The sequence below is a fragment of the Rhinopithecus bieti genome, unplaced genomic scaffold (assembly GCF_001698545.2).
Source record: "Rhinopithecus bieti isolate Rb0 unplaced genomic scaffold, ASM169854v2 scaffold_14009, whole genome shotgun sequence".
Taxonomy (NCBI): Eukaryota; Metazoa; Chordata; class Mammalia; order Primates; family Cercopithecidae; genus Rhinopithecus; species Rhinopithecus bieti.
The window spans coordinates 1,880,976-1,907,400 of record NW_016808040.1 but is presented as its reverse complement, the minus strand read 5'-3'; the positions used below and the strand labels follow the sequence as shown (position 1 = coordinate 1,907,400).

Sequence of the window (26,425 nt, the reverse complement as noted above, 5' to 3'; positions counted from 1 at the left end):
AAAAAAAAAAAAAAAAAAAAAAAAAAAAAAAAAAAAAAAAAAAAAAGGACATAAAAAATCTACAGAGTAGGAGAATCAAAATAAATTTTAGCCCAATTTATCAAAGTTTACATACTTACATAAGTGTCTGAATTACAAAGAGAAGGTATACACTTGGCATAAAAATATAATGTTATTTACCAAATATGAAAATATTCTCTTTTATACCAAAAGGTTAACTGTATATAAATAGTTATTTGGTATCAGATTTACTGACTTATGTTAGGCTGTCCTCTAGGTTCTTAAGATTCTTAACACATACACTAATTAATTTTAATACTTAAGGCTATTGTAAATCAACCACAACTTTATAAACTAAAAAAAAATTCCCCATCTTTGGAAACTACAGACCTATTCAGGTAGTCCTTTGCAAGGATACAGGGAAATTCTATAGGAATGGAGATATATGAGAAGATCTAGTTTAGTTTATTTTGCCAGTGATTGACATCATTCCTGCTCCACACATCATTACTTTAAAGGTGTGGAATTAAATAATTTCTATTGATTTAAGTTCACTGACTTCTAATGCCATAATCCAATTTGCTGTTAAGCCTACCCAATTAATATTTCATTTTAGCTAGCGTACTTTCAGTTCCATAATTTTCATTTTGTTCTTTCTTCCTAGTTTTAATGTCTCTATTGATAGTCCTATCTGTTCCGTAATTATGCATTTATTTTCCCTTAGGTGCATGGATATTTATAACAGCTGCTTTAAAGTCCTTTTCTGTGGTCATGGGTCATCTCAGGGTGTTTCTACGGATTGTTTTATTTTTTCATTGGCTTAGTGTCACATCTTCTGTTAATTCGCACATCTAGCTATGTATATATAAAAAAAGAGATAATAGACATTCCAAATGATATATTAGAGAGACTATGAATTCCGTTGTGTTCTTGTGAAGATTCATTGTGGCTGGGAATTAACTTGGCTAAATTCAGTTTTAAAATAAATCCTCCCTATGATGGACAATAGCTGAAAACTCTGCTCAGTTATTTAAGCTTTGGGCTGCTGCTTCCCCCTCCCTGTGACTGCAGAGCTGGAATAGCCAGCTGTCTCTCCAGATATGGGAACCTATTCACGTAACTGTGGGCATGAACAAATAAGGGGATAAAACTGGCTGCAAAGACTTGAGAATTTGTTGTATTCTGGAATATGGAAAAATTATACAGAAGAGCTCTTCATTTATGTTACTTAAAAATTACCTTTTTCACAGTTTTATCTGGTTCAAGTGCAATATCTGGAATGTTTGCATCAACCATCAAGGAAAACAAGTTCAAAATCAGATTAGAATACCTAAAGAAGAGCAGAAAAGGAAAAAAAAATAGCAACAACTAAGAATTCTGCATTTCTTTCTCATATTAAGAAATTTCTAGAAGTAGTGGTGATTACTATTTTCAGTGATTACTATTATTCCAGCAGGAAATTCATCAGTTGTTATCAATGAAATGCAAGCCTTGACAAATATTTTATTTTGGGGTCTTCATATAACACCATTTCTAAATCCTATACCATGGGGCAGACCTTTGGAGTAATCATCCAATAATGACATTCTTTTCATTTTTTAGTAAGTATATATATTTTTAGAAGGGATCTGAGGAAGATCTACTTTATGTCTAATTCGTATTTTGTAACAATTAAGATCTATCTGCTTTTGCTAGATAAAGGTAACAATCTGCTACTTTAAGATGACCTCAGTGCGTCATGGCTAAATGAATGAAAGGGAAATAATATCATCCCATGAATCACTTGTATCTTCCAGATATACCAATCATCATTTCAGGAACTACAGTGACTGACCTGGATAAAAATAATTCTAGAAGAAAAAATTGCTAGTACTCTGCTGCATTAAAAATGGGCAAGATATCTAAATAAATGATATCATCAGAGCATGCTGGCCTCCAACAGCAACTAACAGTTTCTCTTCACCAATCCTCAAACTCTTCCTCTTCCTCCAAAGAGAACAATGTTACTATTCTGAATGTCATTTCCAGAGGTGGGGCCTTGTGGGGAAAGGTTTAAATAAATCTCCATTGGGACCTCTCCACTTTGGCTCTTGGTGGCCCCTCCTTAGCACTGATAAAAAGAGATTCAGGTTTGATCTTCAGGATGGATGTAAGGAAAGCGTTGGTTTTCAGCAATGAAGGTTTTTAGCTGTTTCAGTAAAAACGTCAACCAAGTGCCTTGCATTGTCTTCTCTAGGGGATGGGGGCAGAATTTGGATCATGCAGGATCTGTATCCCAGCTACGTACCTATCTATAATGATAATAATAATAAAATACAAACTGTTAAAAACTGTTTAATATACTGTAATGATAATGGAACTTGTATAGAAAAATGACTATCCATATGAGTTTCAAGTTATCTATTTTATCTTCATTTCTGAATTTTATATCCCTCATAAAATCAAGAGGATCTATAATGAAAAACTTCTACCTTGATGTAGTCTAATCAAATCAGGCCCTAACCCACTTAAACTCTTAGGAAAAAAAAGTTATGATAATAGCTAAACAGCTTTAACCTAGCTTTAAGTTACTAATTTATTTGTGGGACTTGATAAATGAATACCACAGATGTTATTCCATTCCTACTCATATAATCATTTTATTCACTCAACCAAGAAAAATTTACTTAGTACTCACTATATCCACTGTTGGGGGCACTAGGGATACAGACAGTGGTGAACTGAACAAACAAGGTCCCCACACTCATGAAGTTTACATTCTGGAGGAGGGTGGAAACTAATAAACTGATAAACATGATAATGTTATGTCTGCTTGATTAAAAGATTTAAAAGAGAAAAAACAACAACAGGAAAATGGGTCAGAGAGAAGGAGGCATCTTAGGGCGGTATGGTTTTATTTGAAATGCACTGAGAAGCAACTGAGTTTAAGGAGTGGAGTGACACATGTTGATACGCATTTTTAACAGTTCACACTGGCCATCTTGAAGTGAAAAATAATCGAAGTAGAGAAACTATATCGCAGACTTCCAGGTGGACAAGAAACTACATGGGGGCTATCAGGCTATATTTTGGAGATGAAATAGATGATCCTTGCTGATGGTTTCAATAGAGGTCAGGGTGACAGGATAGAGAAACTGAAAGACACAAAGGGTTTAGCCTAAGGGGACACTAGTGTTATTCACCAAGACAGGAAAGGCTACATGGAAGAGGAACAGGATTTTAGACAGGGACTCAAGAATTTCATTTTACACATGTAGAGTTTGAGGTGCCTACTAGATTTTTAGTAGAGATGTCAGATATATCTCAGAGGAGATATGAAGGCTAGTGATATGAAAGTCATCAGTAATGGGATCATATGGAAAGTCACAGGATTGGATGAAAATGGTAAGGGGGGGCCAAAAATAAAGGTCCAGAATGAAACCCTTTATAATGATAATGAAGCTTCTACATAAGAGGTGTCCCATCTTTTGGTTTCCCTGGGCCACAATGAGAGAATTGTCTTGGGCTATATAGATGAAATACACTAACACTAACGATAGCTGATGAGCTTAAAAAAAAATCTCATAATGTTTTAAGAAAGTTTATGAATTTGTGTTGGGCTATATTCGAAGCTTTCCTGGGCCGCATGTGGCCTGGGGGCCACGGGTTAGATAAGCCCTTCTCTATGGAAATACAGATGATCCACTTGAGAGGGCTGCAAGGAATGCGATGCTAGCAGCATGCAATCAGCTGTTACATATTATTTATATATATATAAAAAGATGCTCTTTCAACTAACTATCCATCATTCATACTCCGCTTTGTTGATTATATAGGTACATGATTTTTTCCCATCTTGGCATGGGGAAATCTACCAGAAGGTAACACAAGGAGAAGAATACAAAGTCAATTTTGATTGGCTGCCCATTGGATTCAGTTGGGTAGCTTTTCAAATGTATCAATGCCTGAGCCTAATCTCAGACCAGTTAAATATGAGGGAGTCCAGACCTTCCCCCTTGCCACCTCATCTACAAGCTCCCCAGGTGATTCTAATGGGCAGCCAGGATCAATGTTAAAAATCTGCCTTTATGGATGTCGAATGTGATGTTCCTTTTAAAAAAGGTAAATACTAATGCTTTCTGGATTATCTCCTGATTTAAATTTAACCATCCATGCTTCTATTGTTATAGGAAAGGGAAACAGAAATAAACATAAAGGTTAGACATCCACATACTTCGTGAATAATTTGTAACTACCTTTGATAGTAATCTTTTACATCTGTTGTCATTAACCTGAATTTTCCATTTAAGACACAAGTGAACCAAAATAGCAAGTGTTTACTTAACAGAGCAGTCATTTAATGTCCTATTCAGAAACACAAATTTAAAGGCCACTTGACTTTTTTTTTTTGAGATGGAGTCTTGTTCTGTCACCCAGACTAGAGTACGGTGGCACGATCTCGGGTCACTGCAACCTCTGCCTCCCAGGTTCAAGCGAGTCTTTTGCCTCAGCCTCCCAAGTAACTGGGACTACAGGCACATTCCACTATGCCAGGCTAAGTTTTGTATTTTTAGTAGAGACAGGGTTTCACCATGTTGGCCAGGCTGGTCTCGAACTCCTGACCTCAAGTGATCTGCCTGCTTCGGCCTCACAAAGTGCTGGGATTACAGGCATGAGCCACCCCGCCTGGCCAACAAACCAGTATTAGACAACCTAAGATTAAAAAATAATAATAACAGGGTGGGAAAGTGTGCAAAATCTATTCTGGCAAAGATTGCAAGATGGAATGTGATATAATTAGGGTTTTTAGAAAGAAGCAAGTTGCATGTAACGTTCAAGGAAACTGAACTCTTTCCCTTACCCACGTTCATGTCAACTATCATGCTACACTCTAGTCATACAAAGATAATTTAAATTTTTCAGGAAAAACCTTCATTACTGAAAACAGAAATCCATTAACTACACTGAGGTTCTTATAGTATTTCAAAGGTCAATTTCCTCTACATTCTATTTTCCATCACACAAAAATCAGAGTTCCTGTGAAAATGTTATTTAATAAGTGTACTACTTCAAAGAGGGGAAGCAATGTCGTCAATGATGTACGTGACCAATAAAGTCACCGATACTTTGTGACTAGGCAAACATCTCTGAGACAATATGAGAACCTTACTTGATACAGTTAAATGCATTTCTTTTTTTTTTTTCCCCCAAGACACAGTCTTGTTCTATCGTCCAGGCTGGAGTTCAGTGGTGTGATTTTGGCTCACTGCAACCTCTGTCTCTCGGGTTTAAGCGACTCTCATACCTCAGCCTCCCTATTAGCTGGGATTACAGGCGTGCACCACTACACCTGGTGGATTTCTGTATTTTCTTTTTTAGTAGAGACACAGTTTCACCATGTTGGCCAGGCTGGTCTCGAACTCCTGGTCTCAAGTGATCCACCCACCTCAGCCTCCCTAAGTGCTTGGATTACAGGAGTGAGTCACCATGCCCAGTGGGTTAAATGCATTCCTTATTTCACTATTGAAAATCTTTACCAAAAAATGTAGAAAGAACATCTTTGTAACATCAGGGTCTAAAAATGGTGTTTGGCATAAGTGTGGGTTGGGAGAAAGACAATATGTACTGATTAATAAGAGATGATAATATATTTTGTAACCATTTATAACTAAGTTCTAAATGGCCTACTCTGCTTATGTGGTACGATGTTATTCAGTGGTTTCTTTGTGAAGAAACTGATCCATTATCAAGAAAAACTATAAAATAACAGGGCTGGTCATACCTATAAAGCCTAATAAAAGTACTGATAACCTTAGCTCCAAACAACTATCAGGTTAATTCTTACATCCTTGAAGGCATTTTTTAAAACCAACTAAAACGTACTCTAAAATACAATATTAAAAAATAAATGTTGGCCAGGTGCGGTGGGTTTATTCCTATAATCCCAGCACTTTGAGAGGCCAAGTTGGGCAGATAGCTTGAATCCAGGAGTTCAAGACCAGCCTGGGCAACACAGCAAGACCCCACCCCGTCTCTACAAAAAAACACAAAAAATTAGCTGGGCATGGTGGCATACAACTGTAGTTCCAGCTACCTGCAAGGCTGAGGTGGAAGGATCTCCTGAGCCCAGGAAGTCAAGACTGCAGTGAACCATGGTCATGCCACTGCACTCCAACCTGGGTGAGAGAGTGACAACCTGTCTCAAAAAAACAAACAAAAAAAAGTTGATCAAACAATTTGGGTCCAGATAATATAAAGTGAAGTACAGGGAAATTGTTAAAAGTTAAACAGTTTTCATTAAAACTTTGCATAAAATTATTTAATCTCTCTGTGGCTTTTCTTTGTAGTGAGGAAGTCAACCTTGGCTCTCCATTAATAACCTGCCTGTATTCTCATTCTATTGAATTGCTACTAATCCTCTACCAATGACAGTTTATAAAGCACATTGTTTTCCGTCTGCTTTCAATAAGATAGAGCACCTTTAACATTTCTCTAGTTATCATTCCTTACCATCTTGTCCGCCACCTCCCTGAGATATCCATGGTTCGACTTAAGTTTTCTATGGGCTTTGACTATTTTAAATTAAAAATCCCAGATATTAAATGGCACTCTCATCTCTCTGAAAGTGCTTCTGCATCACCAAACAAATCTAAAGAGCACTGATTTTCTCATTATTCTTTTAGCATTTCTGGAGGGTAAAACAGCCATTCTGCCACCCAAAGGATAAATAACATGGCCATTTGTAAAACGCCTGTTACAGGGTTTGTGATACATGGAAAAGACTGAGTTTACAACGAAGACCTAGTCATTGCATAAATGAAACCCGATTACTATAAGAAAACCAGTCTTTTAGGACCAGCACATCAACATCAACCGGGAACATGGCCTCACACTAGATCAGAAGCAGGAATTCTGAGGGTTCTCATACAAATACGAAGAGTTCTCAATGAATAAACATACAACGAGTGCCTACGTACTAAACACTGTATGAGTAATCGAGGTTACAAAGGTTATGAAGACAAAGGAGACAGAACCCACATGCACTGGCAACTTGCTATCTATTGGTTATATTTTCACCTGGAAGAGCACATATATATGTTTCCTGGACTGGGATTTTCTGCTAGACTAAGAAAAACTCATTTTGCAGAGTTGGGCTGAAAACAACATTAGAGTCAAATGATCCTGTCATTTTTGACTAATAATCATCAGAGCCATATCCTGAATTTATCAAACATGACTTTTATTTTCCTCCCTGATGACATATGATAGTCAGTCCTAAGTAAATTAGGAAGAAGGAAGCACAGATTTAGTGGCGTTGAAAAAAGGATGGAGAAAAAACATTTTTTTTGTAGCAGAATGACTGATGATGTGTTAAAAGAGATAAAATCATATTTAACATTTACTTCAATCATTGAGCAAACTTTTCAATATTCCTAAAAAGTACCCAAAACTAAGGTTGCTAAAGAATAAAAATGATTGAACTAATATCACTCTAAAGAAGTCATATCCTACATTCTTTGATAAAGAAATAGGAAGTCAGCTAGGGAGAAGGAAGAGAACCCAGTAGGTGACTGTAATACTGCGGGATTGTCTTCAGGCAGATCTGAATGGTATGAAGTTTCTTAACCTTTTCTCTATCTCAGTACTGTCAAAGTACACTTTATTAAAGTGACATCAACCCACTGAGTTGGAAGTCTCCATGTTTGCTTCATCTTATGTGATGCCAGCTTCCTGCCTGGTGGGATATAGTGATGAGATAGTGGGAAAGCGAGAAAGTTTATGTCTTTTTCCTTTGATATTTCACAGTCTGTCAAAATTGGTATTAAATATAAGACAGGAAATACTGTTGCCTTTGTCATTTTGATAAAGTGATCTATGCTAAAGAATGCATACATTTAAACAACTCCTTCTCTTATTCTATAAAATAAAATAAATTTACCCAAATTCTCTGTGCCAAGCAAATCAACTTACCTTCGCAGGTGGAGGAAAGCCGTGTAACACTGTTTACGGAACTCTTGGTACTGCTCACTCTGTGTGCCCCCCATTCCTTCTACCATTTCTTTATTCAGCTTCATTGGTGGAGGAAGAGGCTTCGGATCCCGACCCAAAATATATCCAAAGTCTATGTGGAAGAGTTTGCCTGGATGTTGACAAGAAATTCATTTGTTACCAGAATTATCTTAAAGAAATTGGTAGAGGATATGTCACACAATTATCTCTTCATAAAGAATATTAGTTCAAGACGTCTCTTCATAAAGAATATTAGTTCAAGATGAAGCCTATAAAATTATTCGATATTTCTAACTGCAGGTTTGAGAGTGGCCTTCGAAACATAATTAACTCATTTTAACTCATTCATTCAGACAAAATTATGCCTAAAATCGTGTCAAAGTAATGGTAACCTATGTTAAATTCTATTTATAAGTCTTCAGAATCAAAGACAGTTAGAGCCTGGATAACATTTTAAGGTATCAGCAGAAATCAGAATCTTGTAGCAAATTTTTTGTGCTAAAGTTTAAGCACAGTGCCCTTCATATAACGGAAAATCATTTCTTTATTCCTGAGATGAATCCTTCTGCTAATTTATCATTACTCAAAAAAAAAAAAATTTTAGAAAGGAAAATTTAAAAAACCATATTCTTAGCATAAATAGCAATTCAGTTGTAATAATATATCACCTATCATTTTAATGTTGTTAAATTTTACTAATCTGTAACACAGATTTATAAATCTGTTTTCATTGTACAGTATGTAAGAGTAAGCACAATTACGAGGTTTCATGTTGTACATATTTAAGATCATAAAATGTCAACACGGGGGGGTTTCATTTCCATTAAAAGAAATCACTGAATGATTTATGACGGAAAAACCAGTCTTTCGGAATCCCAAAATGGGCTTTGATGGTCTCTAAGTACAATGAAACTGATTTTGCGGGGAGATCAATACACTTCACCAGATTCCCAAGTAAAGTCCATAATTCAACAAATATGAGGAACCAGTTCTACAAAAGTGAATTTGATAACTTCAGTACCCACTGGAAAAGCAACAGCCCTATAGTCTCTTAAGGTTCAAGGGGAGTATCTTATGATTTCAGTTTTCCATAGCTGATGAAAAGTTCAGGATCAATTTCTGTTAACCATTTTACCACCTTCAACTAAGTATGTGTCCTCTGCTCAACTAAGCTAAGCAATTCTTTTGGTACTTTATTCTCATTTTGAAGTTTTCATTTATCTTTTACCTTGTTGGATACACACTATTCTGCCCCATAAGAGGTAAAGAAATAAGAAGTTCATAACATTACAGATGTAGATAAATTTTCCTTAGTTTTAATTATTTAAATAATACTTTGTTACCAATACACTTGAACAGATGACCAAGTTTGTATCAATGTTTGATACAAAACTGCCATCACACATGGTTTATTTAAAGGGCTCCATCCTTTTAACAGGAAACTTATCCCAGTTTTCTTCATTTCATTACAGGAAGTACTGGAATTCCAATATTGGCTATATATCACTGTTTAGAAAGAGTGTATTTCTATCCTTCTTGTCAGAACACTCTCAAAGAACAGGATTACTACTTAATTAAAAGGCGTAGAAGATTCAGTATCTAACAAAGAAACCATTATTATGCTTTGCAAGTTAAATAGCCATGTATTTTCAAAAAAAGCCTATTGATGTAATGTTTTAAGAAAACTCATCTTCATAAGTACTGAAGGGAATGTTTTTTTTTTAAAGTTAATATCTGAAAATGAAATTTGTAAAGGTTCAAAAAACACACATAATGAAATTTTAAAAAATGTTTAAGAAGTTCAGAGAGTATGATCTTATTCAAATCTACCACCTTAAACAGTCAAGAAATAAAGTATACATAAAACAAACTGGTTGTTAACCTCCTTTTGTCTCCAACTTGCAAAACACAGGGAGTAAGAGGTGCTAATTAAATTTTCCTGTTATTTGCATAAATAACATGAACTTATTTCTAAAATCGTAGTTCAAAGCATTTGTAATTCTTGGATTAAAGAGAATATAAACTATTCTCTTTGACAGTATTTAATGGGAAAGTTTATTTTAAATTTCTATTTTGTTTAATAATTAAACGTGTCCAATGTCAAAACTGTATTCATTCTGTTTTCATACCTCTTCTTACTCTTCCCCTTATACTTGACTCTCTTCTGCTGTTCCTTATAATCCAAACTCTATTTTTTAAAGATTCCACATAATTCTCAACTTCAAAAAATCTTCCCTGACACCCTACTCCAGTGAGTTTCCTACTCTTCAATTTTTTATATATAACCTGACATTTATTTACCATTTTTTTCCATAAAATGCCTTTTGTCTTATGTGAATGTTGTATCTTTCCTACTGCCCTACTGCTACACCTAGAAATAAAGAAGGTAACAAACAGCAATTTATTCTTATAGCAAAACCTGTATTTTCAGAATTAAAAAGGTTTCCGATATCTATACTCCCACTCACTGTTCCCAATACTTATTACTTAAACCCTTACAATATACTAGGTTAGCAGTTTTCACTCAGTTAAAAGCACAATGATGCAATATTTTTCAATAATAGTTTTCAGTATCAAAGATCAATAATCTATAAAGGCAAAGAGGAGCTGGCATGTGCTGAGATCACATAGTAGCATGAGAGGGGAGGTGCCAAGCTCTTTTTTAACAACCAGCTCTCAACGGAACTAACAGAAGAGCTCACTCATTACCTCCAGCACAGTACCAGGTCATTCATGAAGAATCCACCGCCATGACCCAAACACTTCCCATTTGATCCCATCTCCAACACTGGGGATGAAGTTTGAACATGAGATTTGGAGGAGTCAAATACTCAAATTATAGAAAGTGGGAAAAAGAAATTTTTGAAATATATTAACTATTTTCTTCTAATAGCATGAGTCCAAATAACAACTACATAAGTTAAAAAAAAAAAAAAGGCATTATTCATCTCACGGTGGTAAAAGAAACAAGCAAAACCTAATAGCCCTTAAGGAATGTGTACTATGTGCTCAATACCAAGCAAAAGTCTACTTATCTCATTCAAACCTCACAGCACCACTAGGAGAGCGGTTCTGCTATTATTTACAGATTCAGAAGAAGAGAGTGAGTTACTGGTATACTATGTAACTTACCCAAAGTCACCCAATGTGTGAGGGGCAAAATAAATGCAAAATTTGTCTTTAGAGCTGAACAAATTACCCACTATGAAACACTGTTTCTTCGTCTAAAAAATAATCAATTTCACATAAAATTAAAGAATAATACAGAAAATCAGGATAGAAGCTGTGATGTTAATACTGACTGTCAACTTGACTGGATTGAAGGATACAAACAAAGTATTGATCCTGGGTGTGTCTGTGAGGGTGTTGCCAAAGGAGATTAACATTTGAGTCAGTGGGCTAGGGAAGGCAGACCTTTACTCTAGACGGGCACAAACTAATCAGCTGCCAGCACAGCTAGGATATAGGCGGACAGAAAAATGTGAAAAGAGAGACCGGACTAGCCTCCCAGCCTACATCTTTCTCTCACGCTGTACGCTTCCTGCCCTAGAACACCAGGCTCCAAGTTCTTCAGTTTTGGGACTCAGACTGGCTCTCCTTGCTCCTCAGCCTGCAGATGGCCTATAGTGAGACCTTGTGAATGTGTGAGTTAATATTTAATAAATTCCTCTGTATGTATACACACACACAAACACACACACACACACACATATTCCGTTAGTTCTGTCCCCCTAGAGAACGCTGTATTACAGGAGCTATACTGAAAGAAAATGTCCAATTAAGATAACAATAAGAATAACCATTTTTCTTTACTTTGAGCTTTCTGACAAAAAGTTCAAAGCGTATTACTTTAAAGTGGCAAGGCAGACAAAAAAGCTACTGCCTCTCTCACAAATGGCAACTCAAGATCAGGAGAGCCATCCTTAGGACTCACAATGATCTTTCCCTTTAGTACAGATAGCAGTTCCCTGTTTATGTTTGTGAAGGTTTTTCAGTCATTTACAAATGAATTTCAAATACTGATTGTATTAAAAGTATACCATAAGCAATGAACATATTTTCAGTTGTACTGCGTCTCCCTCTTTCCTCAAACTCTCAAAACAAAACAAAACAATTAACCTTTCTCCAAAGAGCTGGGATAAACTCAAACTACGTTTCACTTGAATCCTGCCACAACTGATTGCCCTAAGTAAGGTTTTTAAAGCTTCTCCTAAGGACAATAACTCTGGGGGGGGGAAATCTATTATTTTTCAACCCCACATCACAGTCTAGCTTTGTAATTTCTTGTCCAAAGAATTCTATAGTAGTAAGAATTCGATAGTAATGCACTAATAAAATACCATTCACCCCATATTTGTTTCAAGAAAACAGCGTTATTATTAATCACATGACAATACACTGACTCTAAACTTTTACATTTATGGTGGACACACAGCGCCCTCTGCTGCACAAGCTGAGTAAACGTCAACCAAGTTCAAAGTACTCAAAAACAAAGCATGGGCCAAAAAAAAAAAAAAAAAAAAAAAAGGCTGGGCAATCCATAATTGCGATGAATATTTTGCATTTCAGAACATTACTCTTGTATAGATTTTGACATTCTCTATATGCAGTGAATCATTTTCTTTCACATGCCCAGAGTTCTTAGCTGGATCATTTTCTATTTAATCTATATTTACAGGGTGGAATAGTTTGTCTGGGGTAAGTCCCCCCAAAATATCAGCGAAATGAAATCTGCATGTCTCCTTCTTCTGCTCCATCCCCATATCAAAAGCTAGACACAGATGATACAGTGGAAGTCTGATTACAATTCAAAACCACTTTAATCTAAAGCAGAACCTTAGACTCTAAACCTGCTTGTGCTGGCAAATGAGAACAGACAACAAAGGTATTATGTCTTGCAGAAAGAGAAATGTGACTTGATTATCAAAAAATGCTCCATCAGCCATTGAAAGATTGGACAGTTACATAAGAGAACCCAAAGTTTTTTTTTTTTTTTTTTTTGAGACGGAGTCTCGCTCTGTTGCCCAGGCTGGAGTGCAGTGGCCGGATCTCAGGTCACTGCAAGCTCCGCCTCCCGGGTTCACTCCATTCTCCTGCCTCAGCCTCCAGAGTAGCTGGGACTACAGGCGCCCGCCACCTCGCCCGGCTAGTTTTTTGTATTTTTTAGTAGAGACGAGGTTTCACCGTGCTAGCCAGGATGGTCTCCATCTCCTGACCTCGTGATCCGCCCGTCTCGGCCTCCCAAAGTGCTGGGATGACAGGCTTGAGCCACCGCGCCCGGCCCAAAGTTTTCAATTTGAAGGCATAATAAAATATATAATGGACAAATCTTCATGATAGTTGAGGCATTTTTAAACTAACAACATTGGAAAATATTTCCTGCAATGAGACACATTCAAAATTAACTTTGAACTATACAAGGTCTATTTATAACATATATGAAATGTAACTTAAAACCGCTTTGAAATACAGACTCTCAGTAAAAATGACTAGAGATACAAAATTTTTAAAAAATATTTTAAATTGTTAGAAGTTGAGGAATGCATTATATTTCTATTTGTCTTGACATACTCAGTCTCTCCTTATAGAATCTAATTTCATCCAAACCAAAACTAAAAATTTGAAAACATGTATCCTAGAAAGAAAGATTTAAAATGCTAACTGCATAATGTGACTGGATGAAAGAATTACAGAGCAGTTAAGAAAAAATGAACTGCTGTTTTAACCGGAAAAAAAAGGTGCATCTTATTTATGCACATTTTAGGCTAAAGTTTTGGTTTCTAAAAGCAAATTTGGAGCACCCTCTAGTGGAAAACTGTTAACAAATAAAGCTTCTATTTCTAAGATTTAATTCAATTTCCATTAAACAAGTAACTGAGACCTGGGCCAAAAAAGTATATTACGTAGACTCTTCCTTCTGGTTTTACTCTTAAATACCCCCATTAAAACACACACACGCACACACACAAATACACATACACGAGGGCACTTTTCAAAGTCCAACAGAGAAAGTTTTACACTGTTTATCAATTTCCAAAAAAAAAAATCAAGTAAAATTTTGAATATATTACAGATGTAATACTACTTTTATATTAAAGAATTCCATTGTAGTTGTAAATGATTACAATCTAGAAACAAATGGAATCATTTTGTTGCTTAATTCTTGTGGTTAAAAGATTCCACCAATAAAAAGAGCTAGTGAAAATAACACATGAAACTTTCAAATTACAGCTCTCTCCAAACACACCATAATGTTTTTTTAATAAATATCCTCTGCTAAATTAGCAAATCAGCCAAGAATATCCACGAAAATCGGATTATATTCTTTTGGTCTTGGTGATTAAGGAGACTGACTGGCTTTGACACAGACATGACATCACACATGCAAGTTCTATCAGATGATTTTCCATATGTAATAATTAAAAACTGAATATATGACATTCTAAATTACATAAATTAATAGGGTCATTATATTAATAATTAGACTGTTCTTGATGTATTATGTTAAATTATTATCACAATTTGGAGAAATACAAACAAAACAGAAAAGGTTTTGAGAGACCAATTTAAAGAGTAATGTAAACATCTGTTTTCTGCAGAAGGCTGAAGAAACTTGAATTATTTAGGCCAGAAAAGAAAAAGGATCATGGAAGAACAGAAGTATTTATTCATCATTAATTCAACACTGACTTATTGAACACCTTAGCTAGGTGTTATTCAAGGTCTGGAGGCATGGGGTAACCCCAACCGACAACGGTTCCTGCTCTCATGGAACTTGCATCCTGAATGGGAGAAGACAATGATAAGAACTCAACAAGCTCTAGGAGAGCAAGGATTTCTGTCTGTTCTGTTAACACCCAGCATCTACTAGGTGTTCAATAAATAGTTGTTGAATTAAACAAAAAAGGTAACTTCAGCTAGTGATAAGTGCTATAAACAAAACAGTAATAAGTAGAAAGCATTGGAGGAAGAGGCAGATATGTTATTACAGATCAAAGAGTTAGAAAGGGCTTCTCTAAAGTTATGCCATTAGAATTTCAACTTAAGTCAGCCCTGCAAAAATCTGAATAAAGAACTTTCCAGAAAGAGAAAATAACAAAGCCTCTTGTCTGAGGCAGGAGTGGTTTGACATTCAGACAAAAGGCCTGCCTGGACAAGCCACAAGGCCCCAGCAAAGAGTTCAGATTTCATTCAAATTGTTTAGGCAACATGTATTGGTTGCTTCAAGTGGCGTGAAAGTAGTAAATATGAAGAGACAGTAGGTAACTTCATGATCTATTTTGGAGTTGAGGAGTAGACAAGATTTGCTATCAGGTTCAGTATATGAGATGAGGCCAAGAGACATATTAAGAATGACTTTGGGATCTAGAGCTTGAACAACTGGGTAGGTGATCTTGCTATCTATTGAAACGGGAAAATGAGGTGAGAAGCAGGTTTTAGGTAGGTAGTAGAGGAAAGGATAAACTTTTACAACTGGCCATATATAATGAGAATTTCAAGTAAGCAGTTCAATATTTCAATTTGAAGTTAATGAAACAGACTGAGGTAAAAAGCTGTAAGTTTGGAAGCTGTCTGCATAAAGATAAATACATAGGGCTAAAGAGTTGTCAGGACAAAGGGCGCTGAGAATGATTACCCCACAGAACTCCAAGGGGAAAAGCAAATAATTAAAAGTAGATATTAAAGTGAATTAAGCACACTTTGTAAGAGAAAGGACATTTTAACAATCTAACTAGAGCTATACAGTAAGAGACTAAGCTGCTTGTATCCATTATGGGCTTTCCATAAAAAGAGGCATTTCCAGTACAGCAGTGTGTGCAAAATGATCATCTGTAGGATTACTACTAATGCAATTCTTACAAGGGAAAGGACTATCCCTAAATGTTCTTCCAAGGTAACATTTAAAGGAATTTTTAAGACTCTCCGATTTATCTTCACTTATGTAACTCATCTTTTTTTTTTTTTTTTCCCCAGACGGAGTTTTGCTCTTGTTGCCCAGGCTGGAGTGCAATGGTACGACCTCAGCTCACTGCAACCTCTGCCTTCCAGGTTCAAGCAATTCTCCTGTCTTAGCCTCCAGAGTAGCTGGGATTACAGGCATGTGCAGCACTCCCAGATAATTTTGTATGTTTAGTAGAGACGGGGTTTCTCAATGTTGGTCAGGCTGGTCTCGAACTCCCCACCTCAGGTGATCTGCCCACCTTGGCCTCCCAAAGTGCTGGGATTACAGGCGTGAGCCACCGCGCCCGGCCACAATTTATCTTATTAGTAAATAGATTCGGGGTAAAAACCATGGGTAAATACAATGTATGTCTACTGGTAGCCATTAATTGTTACCTGTTTTTGTTAGCAAAAGGTTATCCAGGTGCCTGTCTCCAACTCCAAGTATATACGTGATCACGCAATATCCAGCTGCAATAACAGTTAAAAAAATGTGAAAACAAATGCAAACCAGGTTATACATTCTACTGAATATAAAAGCAGTTTGTGCAACTTTATTATCAATTGTTTTCTAATGTCTCTGGTTTCTCATCTAAATTCTCAAATACGCAATCTTTAACTCTATGTCTGTCACTTGAAACTCAAAGTACTATTTAAAACAGAAAATCTTGCAGAATTCTGTGAAATTACAAAAGTCACTTGCATCAAAACTTAAGTTAAGGAGACCTTAATTATAACATGGGCCTAGCAATTCTAATATCAAATTGGACACAGTTAAAGATGACATCAAAAAAGAAGTATCTACAGAAATACACATAATAAAGTCAACTGTCAATTATCTCATAACTCATAACCACGTTATCTATAAGATAACATAAGTAAATGCAGGGTTACATTTTTTTTAAGTCTGTGGAAAAATAATCTTGACATGGAAGCAGACAGAAAACCAAATGCATTCATTTGAGTGGTAAAGACATTTATGAAGTTCACGCAATAATCTTCTAAAGCATTAAGAAAAATTATATGATCAAGACTAAAGCAGAGGCATTGGCTCTAGCTGTATTGTTTCCTTTTTTGTCTTAAAAAAAGTCTGAAAATTTAGCATTTATTGAAACTACTTACACAGAATGCAGCAAATAGCACCTTTTTGGAGGTTTTTTTTTTTTTTTTTTTTCTCTTTTACTATGTTTATTTCTACCATTAATGACCTGACAATAAATACAACTTGCACACATATAAAACTATAGCAATATTTACCAAAACCTGTTTATTTCAGCCCGTGTGTAAAAACAAGATGGGATGACCTGTTAATGAACTTATAACCTTGCTCAAATTCAATAAATAATATAGTTCATTTGACTCAGGTTCTGAAGGCCACTTCAGAAGTCCAAAAGCAACTTAAGCAATGTATCATTATTGGAAAAATAGTATTAATAATAATCACAGTTATACAATGTACTGAAGACTAGGCTCTTAGCTAGGCATATCATATTCATCATTTCTAACCCTTTTAATGATGCCAGTTAAGTATGATAACCATCCTTCAAATGAAAAACTTCAGGCTCCAAGAATTAATGGTATTGTCCAAAGTCACTGGGCTGGAATTTGTGTCCAATGAAATGTAAGCAAATGTAGATGCATGGAGAGCAGTTCTAAGCAAAGGGCTGACTCAGCTGGAGGTTAGCCCTTCAGGTCTTTTCTCCTTCCTGTCTAGATTGCGACATGATGACTGTAGTTGCAGCAGTTATTTGAGACCGTAAGGAAAAGGGCAAGAGAATCACAGAGCCTTCACCTGGCCCTAACCACCTTAAATAGTTGGAACAACAGCAATCTCTTACAACTAGTTTTGTCACAAGAGAAATAAACTCTTATGATTAAGTCACTATAGGTACATTATGTTAACTGCAGCGGAATGCAGTGATAACATTTAGTGGTCCACTGAGGAGGACTTAAAGGGTATCTAGATGAAGGGAGAAAAAACTACAGCTTGATGGCCAAATCTGGCTCCCTTCAGTTTTTGTAAAGTTTATTTGAACACAGTCATACCCATTCATTTACATACTGGCTTGAGCATTACAATGGCAGGGTTGAACGGTCATACAGATCATCTGACTTGAAAAGCCTAAAATACTACCTGCAAAGCTTTAGGGAAAAGTCTTACTGACCCTTGATCTAGAGCATTGTTACACAAAATATGATCCCACAGACTGGCAGTATCACTATCACCTGAAAGCTTATTAAATATGTAAACTCTTCAACCTTACCTCAGTCCTACTGAATCAGAACTTCTAGTGGCAGCAGCCACAATTCCATTGTAACAAGCTTTCAAAAATTACTATGCACACCAAAGGCTGAGAAGTCTTCTCTAAACTCTAGTGTATTATGAACCTAAGAATCACCTGAAAATCCTTTTAGAATGCAGATTCTGATCACAGAATCGGGGCAAGGCCCAAGATTCTGTAATACAAACAAGTTCCCAGGTAAACCCAATACTGTGGGTCCACATATCACACTTTAAGTAGCACTGCTCTAAAACTGCCACAATACATGCAACTTCAAAACTGACTAAAGACTCCCCATTGAAAAATAACTAAGTGACTTACTGAGGGATATTAAATTTGATATCTCTAAAGAGAAACTCAGTAGAGTACCCTGAGAACACATGAGAACTTAGTACACTTAGGTTCTCTAATATGTGATTCTTAGAAATCTAGCTGCTACTCAAGGGTACTAAACTACTGATAACGTGCATATGAAGACAAGAGAAACTTCTGCAATTTTCAAAAATAACATCACTGTACATCAGTGCAGCTGAGTTGTTCAATTCAGACCTATTCACTATTCCCATTTTTTTTTAATTATAAAATACAATTGGTTTTTGTCACTATTTAAGTTGTTTAGCTCTCTCTACAGAATACTGATTCACCCGTGTTGCAACAGTTAATTCTGACCTAAAATTTTCATGTAACTAGATATACATGAATTATGCTTAATCCTAATTATAAAGCAAAATATTTATATAAACGACTCATCATCAAATTTGTTTGAGAGTGATTATTTCATTGTGACATGGAAATGGAAAATGAATAAGGGTCTTTTGCCCTGCCTCATTGGGTTATGGTCATAAATATGTTGGATGGTCATTCTGATAAATATATTTAGTCAAGTGAAATATATGTATCGACATATGGTCGTATTTAATAGTAAAGATGAAAATTTAGAGTGCTTCAATAGTTTGAAGTGTCAATACTCAGCAGGGCACTTCAAACAAGGCTACATCCTGAAAAACAACAACAAAACATTTGAGGTAAGAATGGGATAATCCTCAGAAACGTTGAGGAGATAATTAACACTCAGAATGATTTGGGCTGGGCGTGGTAGCTCACGCCTGTAATCCCAGCACTTTGGGAGGCCGAGGCGGGCGGATCACGAAGTCAGATCGAGACCATCCTGGCTAACAGGGTGAAATCCCGTCTCTACTAAAAAAAAATACAAAAAGTTAGCCAGGCGTGGTGGTGGGCGCCTGTAGTCCCAGCTACTCGGGAGGCTGAGGCAGGAGAATGGCGTGAACCCAGGAGGTGGAGTGAGCCGAGATCGCGCCACTGCACTCCAGCCTGGGCGACAGAGACTCCATCTCAAAAAAAAAGAAAACACTCAGAATGATTTAAGATGACCTGAAATAAATTTGCTAGAAAATTTTAGCAAAATTATTCTTTATACAATAATGGAAACACTATTTCTGTCCAAGAAAATCTTGTTAAAACAATGTTGTTAGTTTTTTTACTCCATGTGAGATGCAAAACATCTTGAAATTGTTTTTATAAAAAAAACTTTGACTTAAATAAAATTATAAAGACAAATAAACCACTGATCCTATTTCCCTTTATTTAGTAAAGATATGTGTGTATGTGAGAATAAACAGTATTCCCACATTTAGCTGCATGATACAGACTTGAGACTTTAATCTAGAAAAGATGTCACCAAAACTATTATCAACTGTTTTTTCTTACACCCTGCAAAAACCTTAAAACATTATTTTCTAAGCTGGAAGTTACACACAGATTATTTTGTCATACAGGAAGCCATATGGGAAACAGAAGGCTATTCTAGATGAAGAGAAAAGCTGCCATTAAATCAGTTATTGAAGGATGAACACATGTGAAATGTTGGGAAAAAAGGGAGAAACAAGATGTAATGTGAATTTAACTGTCCAATAGGTAAGAACATTTAAATTGCTGTTCTTTCCCCATGAAAAAGTCAGTCATATTTTCATTAGCTCTTGGGGAAAAAAATGGACCATTATACAAAAGACACAAGGGTATGACATTAAGCACGTATCTGTAACATACCATTCTGATAATTTTACTAAATGAGCAGAATTTTCAAATTTTAGTCAATACTGACAGGGCAAGTGTATGTGCATGTATTTTGTGTGGAAAAAGTATTTCTTTATTAAACAGATTTATGACTTTAAAAGGTTTACAATAACTATGCTACAAGTAAAAATGTAAAAGATAATTATTTGGGGATATGTAAAACACCTCATGCAATAAGGTACTAAGGGAAATGGCCACAAATTCTGTGACATCCTTTTCATCCAGAGCTTGGATCTATATATATTCTGTCCCCTCACATCCAGGAAGGCTCTAGGACTGCTCTGAACAACAGAATATAACTAACACAAGTGATATAGTACCAACTTCCCAGTCCTAGCCTTCAGAAACCAGTATTTTCCATTTCCTGTCTGTCTGAATATTTGCTCTTGGAACCCAGCTCTGAGAAGCCCAAGCCAGGGACAGGTCATGTGTAGGTGATTCACTATAAGCCTAGCTAAGACAGTATAATCTGCCAATCCTGTGAGTGATCCATCTTGGATGTTCAGGATAGTTGAGCCTTTAGATGATATGTAATATTTTAGATCACAGAAAACATAGACTTGAAGGTCTGAGAAAAAAAGAACAGAAAAGGGGCATTCAAAAGAAAGAAGGAAAACAAGAAGGAGGGAGGGAAGAGAGAGAGAAATACAGAGTAAGAGGACAAGGGGAAACATTTTCTCTCAAAACCTTCAGTGATTTTAAGTCTTTAAATACTGCATGTAATCATGTTTATGAGCAAATTCAGTTACATGTAATATACATTTATATTCCTATAGTAAATACAAGAATTAAAACTATAAAGGATTGTAATATATACAAACACAATTTTATTTCCATATTCTCAAACTTCATTTTGTTTTCAGACAAAAATGTATCATCAAGAATAAATTTGAGAATAAGGTCCAAAATAATTTGGAAGGTGACTTCACAGGGGTGTTGTGAAAAGTACAAAAATAGAAAGCAACTTTTAAACTAGAAAACAATATGCAAGTTTAAATATAGTCTTAACAATTAACTAGAAAGCCCTCTTCTTGCTCTCCCAGCTTAAGTATAGGCAAAAATATGGACATAAGCATAAATATAGCACTTATATAAGTTATAACATATCATATACCCTATGCCATTCAGGGCTCAATTCTAGTGCCAATTCCTTTATCAATCCTCCCTTAAACAATCTAGTTATAAAAAAAAAACTAAATAAAAAAATAAACACACTGGGGATGGTGGCTCATGCCTGCAATCTTTGCACTCTGGGAGGCCAAAACAGGTGATCGTTTAAGCCCAGGAGTTTGAGACCAGTCTGGGCAACATGCCAAAACCCCGTCTCTACAAAAATGCAAAAAAAAAAATCAGCCAGGTGTGGTGCTGCACACCTCCTACAGTCCCAGGTACTCGGCAGGCTGAGGTGGAAGAATCACCTGAGCCTGGGAGGTCCAGGCTGCTGTGAGCTGTGATTGTGCCACTGCACTTTAGCCAGCCTGAGTGACAGATTGTGACCCTGTATCCAGGAAAAAAAAAAACAAAAGAAAGAAAGAAAAAGAAAAGAAAAGAAAAAACAAAAGAAAATGAAAAAAAAAAAAACTCCTCTAGAATATAAGCTTCATGAAGTTAGGTATAAACGCCTGAAGAATAAAAATTAATCCCTATGTCACTTACTATATATAGCTAGGAAATACTACTACTGCTTACTTATTTCTAGGAATGGACCATAAGAACTGACTCTAAAATACCATGAGGGCACCCTCTTAATGAAGCACCATTATCTTAGCTCTTAAACTTTATCTAAAGCACAATTATTTCTGATTGAGACTTTTCCCATGGTCTACTTAGTTTCTGTTATTCAAAAATGGAGAAAATCTAATGGAAAATTAACAGCTTCCAGGAAGAGATAAATTGCAATTATAAAACAGTTCAGTGATTGAAAAGATATATCCCTGAAGACTAAATCTAATTTACATCTTGTTACTACTATTATGTCAAAGCATTAAAGACTACTTTAATCAACATTTATCTTTTACTCTTCCTACAGAGCATTTTAATATTAACATGTTCTCAATGTTTATGATTATGGCAGTATCAGCATGGCCTGCTCTTCTTTATTTGATCAATGGAAAGGAACAGCCTGAAACACCTACCACAGCTTTTAACGTAAGTGTCCATGACCTCAGCACTAATCCCATTTGGCCCATTCTCACTTGGTGCATATTTTCTAAAAAAGTTCTGAAAAGATAAACAAACAAATTAGGTGTTTTGAAACTATAAATAATGAACAACAAGTGTCTAGTATAAAACTTAATCAAAATACAGTATGAGAAACGCTGACTGAACAAAAGAATTGTTTAAGAGTACAATAAATACACTAGAGTTTCCACTAGGGGAAACTGTGTATAATGCACCCCTACCCTGCTCAACCCCAGATTACCAACTGCACCTATTCTTTTACATTTAGAGGCAAAAAACCAACCAACAAACAAACAAAAAACACCACAGAGCATATTATCTGAAAATACAATTAACGTACTACTAGAAAATGAGTTTATCCTGGCCAGAGGCGGTGGCTCACGCCTGTAATCCCAGCACTTTGGGAGGCCAAGGTGGGCAGATCATAAGGTCGAGAGACTGAGATCATCCTGGCCAACATGGTGAAACCCAGTCTCTACTAAAAATAAAAAATCAGCGTGGTGGCAGGCACCTGTAGTCCCAGCTACTCGAGAGGCTGAGGCAGGAGAACTGCTCGAACCCAGGAGGTACAGGTTGCAGTGAGCCGAGATCACGCCACTGCACTAAAGCAAGGCAACAGAGTGAGACTCAAAAAAAAAAAAAAAAAAAAAAAAAAAAGTTTTTCCTATGTTTTCATCTATTTTGAATACCCTGTATTCTGACAAAGGATTTGCATCTGGAATATATTTTAAAAACTCCTATAAATCTATACAAAAAATATAAACAACACAACAGGAACATGGGCCATAGGAAGATGCGAACATGCACTTCACAGAAGAAACAAATGGCCTATATATAAATTTTCATATGTTCAACCTTACACATAATCAGGAAAATGCAAACAAATCAAAATGAGATACAAAGAATTTGAAGTTTGGCAACACTATGATTTTGGTGAAGATGTGTAGCAAGGAGAAACACAAGAAGTGTTACAGTTTCGGAAAACAACTTCTAATTAAAAAACAACTTCTAATTATCAAGTAAAGCCGAATGTGATCTATGATCCAGGTACATGACTTACACAGATCAGATGTGCAGCCAAGAGTCAGTATACAAACTGTCACTGTTTTCATTTTATAAAATCATAATTACACAAAACAACATAAGTAATCAAAAGCTTTATGAAACAATGATGACAATTAGGACCCATGCTAAAAACTTTAAGTACACTTCATGTCCTCTTCAGAACAATCCTAGAGTAATATGGGTTATTACAGAAATTTTACAGATGCAAAAACTGTGTCTTGAAGGGTATGTTAAAGGGGTCCCCAGGGCCACTGATAGGTTTGACTTGCTAGAAGGTCTTACAGACTAAACATGTAGTTGTATCATGACTAAGATTTGTTACAGAGAAAGGATACACAGTAGAATCAACATGGAAAACACACACAGGAAAAATCTGGAGAAATTCATACACAGGCATCCTAGCCCTCTCTGTCCTGTGAAGAGACACAGTGAGCTTCTTTTCCAATAGCCAAAAATAAAAAATAAAAAGCAGTAACATGAGTGCAATGTTTCTGATAAGGGAAGCCCATTAGACTTAGAACCCAAGGTTTTAACGGGAACTGGTCTCCCAGGCAACCTCTGTCAAGCAACTATGAAGTTCCAGACTCCCAGAAGGAAAGCAGATTGTTTAGTATAAAGCATATTATTTGAACAATCTAGGCACAGTGAACCACCCTTATCGATTAGGAAGCAAAGGGAACATGCTGAAAGCCAGTGACCAATCTCCTGGCAAGCAGGCCTTTCCAAAGATAGCAACCTTAGGGCTACTATGTTAACTCTTCTCTGCAGAAAGAGTTAACCAATTCACTCAAGGTTACAGAGCTGGAAAGTAACATGGGTGGAATTCAATCCCAGGCAGTTTGACGTCATAAGCCTGAGCTTTTAACCACTGCACATGACTGTACCCCAAATCAAAGAACAGAATAAGCACTTGCTTTGCAAAAGAATCAGAGCCATACTTTTCTACAAATCTGACTCCCATACTGAATAAATGGAACAATTAAATAGGGAAAGGCAAAAACACACTGTATCAAATATCTTCTACCAAGCTCTTCTATGTTGTTTCTTTCATCTTGGGTGTATCAATTTCTGTTTTAATTACATGCCTTTTTTTTTACATAGGGAAGCAGGAAAATTATATTAAAAAACAAAATAAATAAACCATTAAGATGTTACAAGAACTAATCCATGTATTTAAAGGGTAAAAAAAAAAAAAAATCCAAACATATTCATTACTTTGTCACAGGAACCACTGACCTTTTCTCATATTTAAAGGGGAGCAACAGGTTGCAGGGAGAGGACAGGGGTCTTAAATAATTGTACAAAAGACAGATGAGCAACAATATCATTGTGGTAGTGTTCTGAGTAACAAAAACTGGAAATAAAGTGCTTATCAATTAATATAAAATAAATTATAACATTTCCATTCTTTGGAATATAATGCAAGTACAAACGTTAACAAATTTTAATTTGTTCACCAATTAACTCTGGTGTTTTTTTTTTTTTTTTTTTTGTTGACACAGAGTCTCACTCTGTCACCTAAGCTGGAGTGCAATGATGTGATCTCAGCTCACTGCAGCCTCCACCTCTCAGGTTCAAGCAATTCTCCTGGCTCAGCCTCCCAAGTAGCTGGGACTACAGGTGTGTGCCACTGTGCCCAGCTGATTTTTGTGAGTTTAGTAGAGATGGGGTTTCACCATGTTGGCCAGGCTGTGTTCACCAATTAATGCCTGATCCCTTGACACACAATGCATTGTTCAAGGAACTGAGTATCTGTAGGTAACAAATGGAAGAATCTTCAACTGCAAACATGCTTACTTCTGAATAAAGGAAGAAAAAAAAACTTGAAGAAAGAAAAATGATAAAAGGAGACTTTCATTTTTAACTCTATGTTATAAAGACTGAATTTTTTATGACAAGAATATATTCATGAATTGCATAATCTTTATTGATACCATACCTGAATGCTTCCCTCTGTATCAAGCACTTCAGCCACAGGAACTGACTGGATAAACTGCATGAATCCTACACAGAAATGTATGCACTGCATTAAGCATAGCTACTGGTTAAGAAAGAAAAATAATGGTTCTGCTAAGAATAATCTTCATCTGTGAATAAATGCATTCCATATCTGAACAACTTAAAAATATCTATGTACACTATATTAAGTTTGTACTGGCATTTATGTCATACGACCTATAAGAAAACATTTAAAAAAATTAAGCTGATTTAGTCTGTATGTTTCTCTAGGCTGATTTCTATCATACAACATGAGGAACAAAAACTAATAGTAAGCTTCTTAAATCTAGCATCAAAAATTTCTTCTTTCTATAGATTTACAACATATACCAATTAAAATATTCCAAATTTAAAATCACCATAAGAAATCTAGAATTGTGGATTACAATCACCTAACCCTAAAAGCTGCATGTAAAACTGTATGTAATGGTTCCTTTTGTCTAATATTCCATCTTCCGTCATTTCCTGGTAATGACAGATGTGTAAATCCCTTCAACTACCAAAAAAAACCAAAAGGGAAAGGGGACAGACAGTATGTGGGAGAAGGAGAAAAAGTCAGTCTGATAAATCTGAAGACAAAAGAAACATAAAACAATGGATATATTTAAAAAATAAAAGTTGGATAAAGAAAACAATATTTCAGGATCATAAACTATCATGATCTGGTTCTGGTAAGCCTACAGGACAATAATTTGCATGCAAATTAGGAGATTAGATACCCCTGTAGAGTAAGAAATATCTCATTTATTCTTGCATCATAAATACAGAAGAGTTGGCACTAATTCACTTAACAGGTATTTATTGTTTCTTGACCATGTCGGAAGAAATTTGCCAAGTAAGTAAAAATAGATGCTTGACGCTGCCTACATGGATCT

General features: G+C 35.9%; 1 protein-coding gene across 2 annotated transcripts in view; it reads right to left on the bottom strand.

The window, feature by feature from the left end:
* The window catches only part of PIK3C3 (phosphatidylinositol 3-kinase catalytic subunit type 3), a 129,417-nt gene that overhangs the window by 15,210 nt on the left and 87,782 nt on the right, over positions 1–26,425 (bottom strand). The window contains exons 19-23 of one of the 2 annotated variants that reach the window (XM_017885304.1): positions 25,492–25,556; positions 22,442–22,526; positions 16,327–16,401; positions 7,951–8,119; positions 1,240–1,330 (exon numbers count right to left, since the gene is read on the bottom strand). In XM_017885304.1, the coding sequence (XP_017740793.1) occupies positions 1,240–1,330; positions 7,951–8,119; positions 16,327–16,401; positions 22,442–22,526; positions 25,492–25,556 (485 nt within the window). The remainder of the gene's footprint in view (positions 1–1,239; positions 1,331–7,950; positions 8,120–16,326; positions 16,402–22,441; positions 22,527–25,491; positions 25,557–26,425) is intronic. The other variant, XR_001887886.1, reaches the window with a different exon arrangement.